Consider the following 12,596-nt stretch of genomic DNA (forward strand, 5'->3'; position numbering starts at 1 on the left):
GTTATATCAATTTAATCTCCAAATGTTATATCATCTGCTTTTCTTTTTATAGCACACTCTTGTTTTATGAGTAATTGGCGATATTGCAACATTCAGCTATATGGCACCTAAATCGTTTGAGAAATTTGCAAAATATGAAAATCCAATTATTCCAAATTAGTTCCAATCGTATTTAAAACAAGTTGGAGTCAGTTTTGAGCTTTCAACTCACATTTTATTATTGCATTAGCGCTTTCGCAGACAGTAACTTAAGCAAAATGAACTTAAAATCAACCAAAAAATAAACTAAAAAGGACAAAAATTTTGAAAATAATACAAGGCATGCATCACCACAATTTGAACATTTCTGGCCACATTCAAACTAAACGAACACCCATGCAAAACAACGAAATGATCAAATAAGGGGTTTTAAGGACAAATTGAAAATATTGATTTTCACAAAAAAGCTTAAAAAGTGACTAAAATGATTCAATCATAAAAGTAAAAAGCCGATTCAAAGCTTCCGTTAACGCAAAATTCTGCGTACTTCACCCATAATTACTCTGCAGTACGCAAAGCAAATTAACGTCTGCATAATCATATACATATTGAAAAAGACGCAGTCTCCGTAACAAGGAAATGAGTACACGCTATTTCCATCCAATGCGTAGTTTATCCAGGATAAAAAATAAAATATTCGATGTTCATGATTTTGCAATATGTTGTCCAACATTCTATCAGTTATGTAGTATCAATTGTTTCTTTCAAGGCTGTACCAATAAAAATGTAACTTGTTCAATAAATATCGCTGTTATTTCAAAAAAAAAAATGTTTTTTCCGTTACGCCCAATGCGTACCTGTAAACCCTGAAGATCTCCATGTCGAATATCAACAAATTTAAGCTAATGCCACGCGGACTCAGAAATAATAGTTTTGCACTCACAATTTTAACAAAACTGATGAAGGTCATCCCTCTTGACCTCTACGATCAAAGTTTACAACATTCTTACAACCAGTTTACAAAAAGAGCTCTTATCCCTTAGACGAGGACAAATGCTCCAAAATACAAACTATGCAAATTTCACCACAATATGAACAGTAGTCCTTATGCATCCATATAACAAAGTTCTCAACCACACTCTTTACATTTATGTGGTCCTATATTTGAGTTGGCTGGAGAATACTTGAGTGCAAATGTTGTATTGCAAACTCGACATATATATGGTGTGATACACAAATGGATCAATCTGTACAACCGAAGAGTACGTGTCTATGAAGGTGTTATCACACTCTTCACATTCCAATGGCTGAGATGTAAGTGGATCAATATGATTGATTTATTGTTCTTAAAGGCCTCCGGCCAATATTACAGATTTCAATTGGAAAATACAATGAAAAGTAAGAAAGCAAGAGTACAGTCAATATCTACAGGCATTCATTTCTCAGCTTTGTTGCCTTGCACACAAATAATGCCATTTTAAAAATTACCATACCGTTTGAAGATGACAAAAGTGAGTAAAATTTTTCATTTTTTGGGAATGTATATGACCACCTAGGTAAATATCTGCAACGTAAGTTCTGATACAGAGGGCAAACACAAATAAAATGATATTCATCCTCTATCTCGGAGGATCCACAAACTCTACAAATTCTTTCTTCATATTCAAGACTCTTCGCCCGCCCTTCCTCGACTTCCAACCCTAAACAACACATTCTCAGGGAAGCAAGAGCCTTCTTAAGTTTAAAGTCCATATCTGATCTTATGTAATTTTCTGTATGAAACAGAGTCTTAAAATTACAATACAGACGAAGTTTGTTTTTACTGCAAATATCCGAGAACCACTCCTGTTTATACATATCTATTGCTCTTGTCATAAAATAATTAAGAAATAGATTGAAATTACCAGGGCCCTGCCAAAGCCAAACTTCCTCAAAGCCATGTTCATACAAAACATGTTTGACATGAGTTGCCCAGGACACTTTGTTGTTTTTATCGAGTGTTACTGCAAGATCATAGGCATGTTTTGTTATTCTGTTCCCTGGCATTGACAAAAGTTTAAACCAATATGAAAGGATTTTTTTTATAGGTGGAAATATAAACTGGTAGTCTCCCACAATCCCCTAGAATACAGGCATCAGGGGTAGACGACTTGACACCCAAAAATGTTTTAAAATACTTGAGTTGCACTCTTTCAGCAAAGTGATACATATCATAACCCCATAATTCTGCTCCGTATGTCAAAACTGGCAATATCATTGTATCAAAAAGCTTGCAATATTCATTAAAAGGTAAGGTACCAGTATTTCTAATCATACGAAAAATACATCCCATTGCTTTTCTGGCTTGGTCTGCTAGCGTGCCAACGGCTTTACTCCAAACATTTCTACTTGATAACATTAAGCCTAGATATTTGTAGTAACTGACAATAGTGATTTTTTGTCTATTTAGAAACCAATTTTCATTTTTTTTAACTACCCCTCCTCGTCGGAAAACAATATTGTGTCTTATTCATATTTACAGAAAGTTTCCATTTCTGACAGAAAGATTCCAATACTCTAATAAGTCTTTGTAAGCCAATTGGGGTATCACTAAAAATGGCAACATCATCGGCGAATAAAAGAGCAAACAAATCGTACAATTCTTGTGTAAGTTGAATACCACCATATCCTGAACTCATCAACATAGCATTTAACTCATTTATAAAGAGCGAGAACAAAAAAGGGCTTAAACATACAGCCTTGCCGTACTCCGACCGAGCAATGAAAGAAATCGGTTACTCCTTGATTAGCCTTTACACAAGATTTAACCTCATTATACATGAATTTTAAAATGTTGTACATTTTGCCCCCTACTCCCTCTATACAGAGTTTATATAACAAAAGGTTATGATTTACAGAGTCAAAGGCTTTACTGAAATCCACAAATAAACAGTAGAAACGGCCCTTTCGTTTAGTTAGGTATTTCTGTATCATGACATGCAGAATAAAAACATTATCAACAGTACTAAATCCACGTCTAAATCCTGCCTGACACTCGGTAATAGAACCTTTCATGTCAGCCCACCTGACCAATCTCTGGTTCAAAATATAAGTAAAGATTTTCGCCAAGCAGTTTAATAGGGTAATACCTCTGAAATTGTTTGGATCTTGAAAACTACCTTTCTTGTGAAGTGGTGCAATAATCTCTTTGCTCCATTCACTTGGAAACACACCGGTGTCAAAAATAACATTAAACATGAAATCCAGTAGCGGAATTAGACTGACTTTAGCATTTTTTTAAGTGGATCAATATGTGCCTTATAACGATAAGACAGCCCTTTTGTGTGAATTATTTACCACACTCAATCCATTTGTATGGTCTGACATCAGAGTGGCTAAATTAGTGAGTCCTAAAATAACCCTTTTGTGTGAATGTCTTACCACACACTTCTCATTCATCAAGACTAAGGCCTGAATGGATCAGACTGTGTTTTGTAAAATTGCCTTCTTCCGTGAATGTTTTACCACACTCCTGGCATTCATATGGTCTGGTACCAGAGTGGCTCAATTGGTGTTTCCTAAGATGGCCCTTTTGAATGAATGTCTTACCACACTCTTTGCATTCATATGGTCTGATGCCGGAATGGGTTAATCTGTGCTTCTTTAGATTGCCTCTATCTTTAAACGTTTTATCACACACTTCACATTCATATGGTCTGAGGTTTGAATGGACCACAGTATGCGTGGTAAGATTGCTCTTTTTTGTGAATGTTTTACCACACTCTTTGCATTCATACGACCTACTGAGGCCTAAATGAATCTTTCCGTGCTTCGTAAGAGCGCCTCTATCTTTGAATGTTTTACCGCATACTTCACATTCATGTGGTCTGAGGTTTGAATGAACCAAAATGTGCACATTAAGACTGCTCTTTTGTGTGAATGTTTTACCACACTCTTTGCATTCATGCAGTCTGAGGCCTGAATGAATCAGTATGTGCTTCATAAGATCACCACTACGTTTAAATGCTTTATCACACTCTTTGCATTCATATGGTCTGAGGCCTGAATGAATCAAACTGTGCTTCCTAAGAGAACTTCTATCTTTGAATGCTTTACCACATACTTCACATTCATATGGTCTGAGGCCTGAATGAATCGAACTGTGCACCGTAAGAGCTCTCCTAGCTTTGAATGTATAACCACAAACTTCACATTCATATGGTCTTATGTTTGAATGGGCTAATTTGTGTGTTTTAAGATGGACCTTTTGTGTAAACGTTTTACCACACTCTTTGCATTCATATGGTCTAAGGCCTGTGTGGACCATACTGTGCTTCGTAAGATCGGACTTGTTTGCGAATGTCTTACCACAGTCTTTGCATTCATATGGTTTGACACCAGTATGGATCAGTTTGTGCTTCGTAAGACTGCTCTTTGCTAAGAATGCTTTACCACATTCCTCACATTTATACTTTCTGACACGTACACCAGAGTGGCTGAACTGATGTGTCCTAAGATTGCTCTTTTGTGTGAATGTTTTACCACACTCTTTGCATTCATACGGTCGGAGACCTGTATGGATCAGGCTGTGCATGCTAAGATGGCCCTTACGTGTGAATGTCTTACAGCAAACTTTACATTCATATAGTATGGATTTTGAATGGGCCAAATCATGCATACTGAGACTGGTCTTGTTTGTGAATGTTTTACCACACTCTTTGCATCGATATGGTTTGAAACCCAAATGGATTGAGGTGTGCTTCCTAAGACTGTCCTTTTGAGTGAGTGTTTCACCACAATCCGTGCATTCATGTGGTCTGTTATTTTTTTCAATATTGCCATTTACTTCACATTTCCAAACTGATGTCGTCCCACTTTCTGAACAGAAATAAGACTCTTCTATTTGCAATGGGCAATCCTTTACAAGCCTTGTTTTCCAATCACCTCTTTCACACTCCTGGCTCTTATTACTGCATACCTGTACCAGTGCATTCTGTGAGTTATTGTCATCATTATTCAGATGACTCTCAGACAAACTGAAGGAATCTTTGTCCACTGTAGACTGGTTGTCAAAGAGATCATGCTGTTCAGTAAAGTCTTCTCTATCCTTTTCTGTGTTAAGGCTGCCATACTCCAAGGCGACATAACCATTTTGGACAAGACTCTGTATTACCATTGTTGCCTCTGTTTGTAGAGAGAAGGGTATAGAAAAGTGCATTACAGCAATATTTCTTACAAGGGTCACACAAGTTGGCACAGCTGTATTCTGTGAACATAAATTTTAATGATTATTCTACAAGCAATTGACAAATCTTCAACTACGATGATGATGATGACTTTATCACATTGATTAATACGAAGGAAAGGGATACATTTGTTGCATCTTTAGTCATAGGTTTAAACTATGCTGAGTCTGTGCATGAACATCAACTGTCGATCTAGCCACTGAAATAGCTCTGCCATGTTATATAGAGATGTATGTGTTGATGAAGAAGGTGGAAATCTTTGATAGCTGATTTCTTTGGACTGACAAAAACAGGCAAAATAGACTATTGAAGATTTCATCATAATTGAACATATCATCTTAAGATCATCCTTTAAAACATGTAAACTAAAGCTATCAGACAAGTTTGAAAATCAAATTTTTTGACAAAAGCGGTGAAAATTGCCTCACAAGAACAAAGTAGCAGATTTCATCATAATTTCTATAGACAACAATAAGTCTACCTGTCTACCTGTATACCAAATATCAAAGCTATAAGACTACTACTTAGTTTATGAGAAATACTTTTTTGACCAAAAATTGCACAAAATGCCCCAAAATTACAAATTGTAGATATCTTCATAATTTGAATATATCATATTTTGCTTATCACTATGAACCTGAATACCAAATATCAAAGCTGTCAAACAAGCAGTTTTGGTGAAGCAAAATATTTTGTCCAAAAGTTACAAAAATTATCTTAAAATGCAAATTTGCATATTTCTGCACAATTTTAACAAATCAAACTGAGGTCACCCAAAGTAAACTGTATATCAAATTTAAAAGCAATCAGACATGGTGTCAGATTTTACCAAAAATAGCAAAAAATACAGCAAGTATACGATGTCGCTCACATTTCAGCAGAATTTGTACATACCGTGTGGGTACCAAGATCAACAATAAATGTTGTTTCTATCTGTTCAGTGGAGGAAAATTCTACTTTGATGTTATGACAATGATTTCTGCACAGTACAACCACAAAAACAACAAGAAAAAATTTAAACCAGAAAAACAAGAATGACAAAAGTTGGACATGCTGCTACAGAGAAATAGATGTTTTGATCAAAAAAGGGCAAAAATTGTCCTAAAATCACAAATATTGAAATTTCACCACATTTTTTTGCAAACAGCTTCTCAGCTTGTCAAAAGATGATCTGCAACACTTTGCAAAATCTATCAGCAATATAAATCACTAGGCCATATGTATGTTGTAGTTACAGCACGCAATCTTATTTGCGCCAGTGATATGAATGTACATTGTATCCGCAGACAGCGTCGCACTGAAAATTATAAATCTGAAAATTTACTCAGAAAAAAATTAGCTGTTCTCATTTGGAAAATTTTTGTTTAGAACTTGACTATGGTAAATAAAAATGTTCACAATTTCATTGTGACCACCCCTCCCAAGATCTAATGGTCCATCCCTTAGTTTGAGCAGGTCTGTTAATATGTAACAGTTCATATACAATAACAGGAAATGACTCACGGTCGATGGAGTATCCTGTTTCAGTCATTGGTATGCCACCACTCCTGAACATTTGCAGAATTTCCCTTTTTCTACCTCATTTGCATAATTTTGACACTGACGTGTTCATTTGAACAAAGTCACATCTCAACCCCTGCATCTATTTGTACACCAAATACTGAGATTGGTAGCTTAGGCGGTATGGGAGCTTTTGCGTGTGACAGACATACATCCGCATATACATACCCACATACATACATACAGACATACAGATGCCACCGACTTACCATATAAGCTCTTTTTGGTATTTATATAAATAACAAATATGAGCTAAAAATGCCGCAACAATACGAATTAAATTTCATCATGATTTGAACAAACTTAATGGTGATATGAAAAGAGAAAATATTGGCAAAAAAGTTACCCTGTTCCATGTACCAGGTACAAGAAGATTAGAGATAAAAAAGTGAAAAGACATTATCTAAAACCACCTTTTTGTTTCGCCAAATTCGATCTGCAAGACTGATCCAGAATTAGTTTTGTTATTGATTTCTCAAATTCGCCATCAGAGGACATGTAATGACGTCATTTGAGTCAAACGAATGTCACTCAGTGACAGTAAGAATGGTGCCGACTATTCAGACCTCGAAGACTTAGCCAGAGTACAATGGTATTCTGGCCTAAAACTTTCAATATTTTGTTCTCTTCTATTATTTCAATAATATGAAAAATAGCGCCAATGGCACTTGATCACAACTGGCACATTGTGAAACTACTCTATCTCTGGGTACACCTGTACATGAAATACTGAATGGGTAGGTGCTGCGGGTTTGGAGTTTGTCAGTAAATCCACACAGAAAACAAAGTCCCAAAGTAGCGAATTCCAGCCATTTTCAAACCACACTGTTTGTCAGTGGGGTAAGCAATATTCGCAAAAATCACATTTCCAGGCTAATAGACTATGTTTTACGAAATCACACGTCCTTATTACAAAATAAAACGATCTTTGTCTTTAAATCAATGCGCCAGTAAACAGGTCCAGCAGCTAGTTATGTCATCAAGTCTGTAATGTTAAGGGTCATAACAAATGTGAGAAATCTAAAACATTAAATATGTTGGTTTTTATCAATTTTATTACCAAAAGCGCATGAAAATCTCTGATACTTTGAATCAGCCATCCTGCATATTTGTAACATTCATCAAAACCTCATTTCTGTTCCACAACTCATTAAATAGTCCACAATGCAGGATTGGTGTACATTCCAAAACTACATATATGAAAGACCCCTAAAATCAATTAGTTAAAGGGGGGTTAGAAATTTCCAAAAACTATCTAACCGCTGCTCCGTTTGGCTCCATTTTTTGGAATCGGAACCTTGGAATTAGTCTGAATATCTCTACCAAATATCAATGCAGTCTGTTCAGCGGTTTTTGACTTTTTGTCGTTTACGGAAAATGGACACTGTCCCACACCGGTTGAAGCTAACCCTATATCATAACTTCCAGTTGTGATAATGACCTATGGTCATTATGTTAAAAAATACCGCCAATGGCGCTTGGACATAATGACCGCCTAGTATTATCGGCATTTATCAACAACCACACTCACTGTGAATTAGACAGACCACAAAGTCAATGAGCAACATATAGCTGAAAGACTATTTTTCACATTGCGATTTTAAGCTCATTTTTATGAGAAAAGAGACATGTATATGTATATGGAGAAAAAGCAGAAGACATATTTGTAAATTGTTTGTTAAGTGACAATCATATATGCATCTGTTGAAATTTTGTGGTTATAAGGTATAACAGTAGTGTAAGAATAATGAGGTATGAATAAGTTAGTAAAGCTAAGTTGACAGTAATTAAGATTACAAAATTATACACTAAACTGAGGAAATCTGAATGAAATAAATGTTGAAAAGTTGCAAAGTCATGGTCATCTTTTGTCTAATACCTTGTGTAAGTTCATGAACTTTACATAAATCTTGCTACAGATTTGTTGCTAATGGGCAATAACTGTGTTTCAGATCATTTGAGAGCAATCTATCCATGACAGGTTTAAATTGTAATATACTTCTATTTAAAGGAGAGAAACTTCTCAAATAATTTTTTCCCTGTAATTTGCTGTGAGAACACATGGACAGATGCTCAGGACTCTATGCTGGTGCTACCTTGATAACTAACCTACAACTTGTAACGTCATTGTCTAACCTGTTCACCCCAATTTCCTGTAGACAGGTCCACACTCTCCATTGATAACAATGGGTTTGGGCCATACCATTGTAGTGAAAGACTGTAACATGTGAGGTTGTGGATACTTAATCTCTGGAATGTCAAAGTCTGTATATTGACTCAAGGATGTTTACTTAACAAATGCCTAGGGTCATCTCAAAAGTGAGAATCTAAACTATGAGAAATGTTTTTTTTAATGCTTTTGATGCCCAAAAGACCATAGAAATCTCTTATACTTCGAATCAGCCATCCTGCATATTTCTAACATTCATCAAAACCTCATTTCTGTTCAACAACTCATAAAACAGTCCACAATGCAGGATTGGTGTACATTCCAAAACTAAATGTATGAAAGACCCCTAAAATCAATTAGATAAAAAGGGGGGTTAGAAATTTCCCAAAACTATCTAACCGGCGCTCCGTTTGGCTCCATTTTTCCGAATTGGAACCTTGGAACCAGTCTATGTATCAGTATCAAATATCAACGCACTCTGTTCAGCAGTTTTTGACTTTTTGTCGTTTACGGAAATGGACGACATCAAACACCGGTTGAAACCACCTCTATATCACAACTTCCAGTTGTGATAAAAACCAGGTTTAAAAATATAAAGCGCACTACTCTGTAAATAACTCCTTACACATGCATACACGATCAGAATACCATGGTACCTTTTCAACCAGCAAAGAAATCTGGCTGTCACCACAAGGCTGTACCTAGATTATCAGTTCATAGTCAATTTTGACAGCTTTCACAGCTTTTTGTACAAAATTGCATAGTTATTGATCAAGCACATTAATTTGAATAGAATCCAATCAGTATATGATACATCTTCACTCCAAATATTGAGTGTGTTAAGTTATATGTTGTGATTCTAAATGTAATGAGATTTTGCAGTGCGTAGACAGATTCAGTAAAGTACACATTACTTTATCACTGTGTGAGTGGGAATGACGAGTAGATATCACAACTGTCTCTGATGCCAAACACTAAAATGTTACATATACTTATACGTAATGCGACAAGTATCCCATAACAATACTATCAAACACATGTGCCAGTATGGCAGAAGTGAGCAAGCCTGAAATGCAGGCTCAAAGAAAGATGTACACTCACCACTGCTGTATTAACACACATGAAACCCTCACATAGAACCTTACCTGACATGGATGAAGTGTTGTCCCGATTTTTCTGACATAAATTGCTTGAAAGACTCTCAAACGATTTTCCTAACTCACGTAGTTGGTCAAAATGTCTTGCAGCTTTACAAATTGCTGAACATTCTGAGAAAATACCGGTACAAAACACGTCACTTACATATTAAGATTAAGCCACAGAGAATTGATGTATCATCAATAGATAGAGTAGTACAATGCATTGTGGTCAAATGTAATAGGTGTGTCAGACACATGACTGTATCTCAAGCCTCACATACAATGAAGGTAAAGTGCTGGAGATATCTTTTGATATTTACAATTGGAGTTCATTTGGTAAAGTGTAGCACTTGCGTCTTTCGTTTGTTGACAAATACACAGAAAACTCTAAAAGTGTGCTCTACAGTACAGCACATCATTCTTCTCAATTCCCGTTATGAATGAGTTAGAAAAAGCTTTCAATGTTTTTAGTGCCCTCCCCCTTTCCTATTCCTCTGAACCCCTCCATGCCGTAAATATAATGCCAGCTCCCAATGGTTGAGGCCGCGGTCCAACTGTTGGTCCAAGCACAGGCACCACCGTAGTTGATAGCGCTTTTAGTGTACCGGTAGTAGAAAGGTGCCCCTTAAAAAAAACATCAATTCAATATTTGCCCAGAATTTCTGATCTATACAAAAGAGAACCATGCTACCTGGGTGACAGATAAACTCCTTTAGCTGCAAAATTTGATAATATTCACAGTGGTTTGTTTTATGCATCTACTGCAGTATCTTGTTCTCCTCCCTGGAAGCGTCATGAAATGTCCAGTATTTAGCATGTCAACACAGACCATACAGTGGCAGAAAAGGGAAAAAACAATTTACATGTATTGTTTCGTGTCTGATCTGAAAACATGCGCATCATGACTATTTTAAAATTAAAGTTTGTTGAAAATATTTATAATATGATCAATGCTCTGTCAATTTTGAAAAATACTGCCGACAAAATGTGAACTTTGACTTACACAGGGTTATCTGCATTTTAATATGAACATTGGATTGTGAATGGAATGAGCAGAATAACATGAATTCATGTTTTGGATAAGGTGTTTTGTTCAAGAAATGTTCTAAAATATTCCTCAGCATTGTTGCTTTCAGTGGCAGCTACTTGCTTTTATGGTAACAAAATTTGAAAAAAAAAGTAAAAACTTATAGTTGGCTTTCGCCAATTGTAATGTTTAAAACTTTCACCGTGAGTCTGCAAGTTATTCAGCATCATCAAATGAAAATGTATGCTGAACTTGTGCATGTACATCTCACTTTTCATAAATATCTGGAAACCAAGATATACATCACTTTGCCAATTATCTGCTCCTCTAATTTTCTGTTCACCACTTCCAACTGACTTCTGTGCTTCATGAGACATAAAAGAAGAATTCATATTTTGTAATTAACTTTTCTTCAAAAATTTACAACCAGATATGTTTATTGCTAGCCTTTCCAAAAGCGTGCCACTTGCAGTCCCTGCAAAACATTCTTTTTATAGTCACATAACCCTAAAATGTTTTGTTATATCATTGATTAAATGTCCACTACAGTTCCTGCAATTTGTTAGACTGGATATGTCTTTGTGTATAAGCATGCATCTATATATTAGGGGGCCCATTAAAAAACCCCGGAAAGATGGGGGGGGGGGGGGGGGGCATAGATTTTTTTCCATAATTTACTAGGGGGCCGTGGAAAAAAATCACCCAGAAAATAGAAAATCCTCCAGCCTCCCCCTAGAAACGCTATCAACTACGGTTAACACACAGCCTTGCCACGTAGAGCAAGGGTCCCGGACAGTAGAAGTGAGAATCCATATATTATTTCACGAATGGAGACATTCTGTGATACTCGACCAATGGGGACTACTTTATGGGGTTGACATACATGGTAGAGTAAATACCTTTAGGACTGAAGAGAATGTCACGTGTTTTTCTGTCACTGGAGACAGTGTTGTTACTGGTCGTTGTCTGTTGCTCTCGATCCCGAACAGTTGTGCTGTTATCGTTCATTATTCCCAACGATATCATCTTGATATCAGGATTCCAGTCGCTCAAACCCTTAAAAGACGTGGAAATACTCCGATAATGTAATCAAAATTACAGAAGAATGGCATTTTCAGCGTCAGTAGAATGCCCACCACGGGGCCCCGGGCTGCAGCCGCTATAAACCCGGGCCTATTCAAACGTTTCACCTTTGACATTGAAAGTAACCTATTATTGGGGGCGCTTTTCGCTGACAGGCTTGAAGCCGAGAGAGATATGTATGCTCACAGTCACGTGTGATCTATTCCGCTCTCGGACTATGCGCCCATAGACGTGTGTCATATGCCCAGAATTTGTTAAAAGTAAGAAATTGCAATTCTGGCAAAACTACTTAGACAAACTAAACAGTCTACATGCTAACAATTCATATGATATGTGGAAATTTATCAAGTACTTAAAAAAACATAGGGCCAAAGTCCCTGAAGCTACTATAGACATGGATACAAAATTAAGTA

General features: G+C 36.4%; 1 protein-coding gene across 1 annotated transcript; it reads right to left on the reverse strand.

Moving 5' to 3' along the window:
* Positions 1-196: 196 nt before the first annotated feature.
* LOC139122858 (zinc finger protein 665-like) lies at positions 197-12,279 on the reverse strand. The gene is made up of 3 exons (XM_070688675.1): positions 12,000-12,279; positions 10,080-10,202; positions 197-5,142 (listed from the first exon to the last, which is right to left on the reverse strand). Exons 1-3 carry the CDS (start codon positions 12,124-12,126, stop codon positions 3,410-3,412), a joined length of 1,983 nt encoding a protein of 660 aa, XP_070544776.1. The 5' UTR covers positions 12,127-12,279; the 3' UTR covers positions 197-3,409.
* Between the last annotated feature and the right edge of the window lie 317 nt (positions 12,280-12,596).

Source organism: Ptychodera flava, chromosome 2, assembly GCF_041260155.1.
Source record: "Ptychodera flava strain L36383 chromosome 2, AS_Pfla_20210202, whole genome shotgun sequence".
Taxonomy (NCBI): Eukaryota; Metazoa; Hemichordata; class Enteropneusta; family Ptychoderidae; genus Ptychodera; species Ptychodera flava.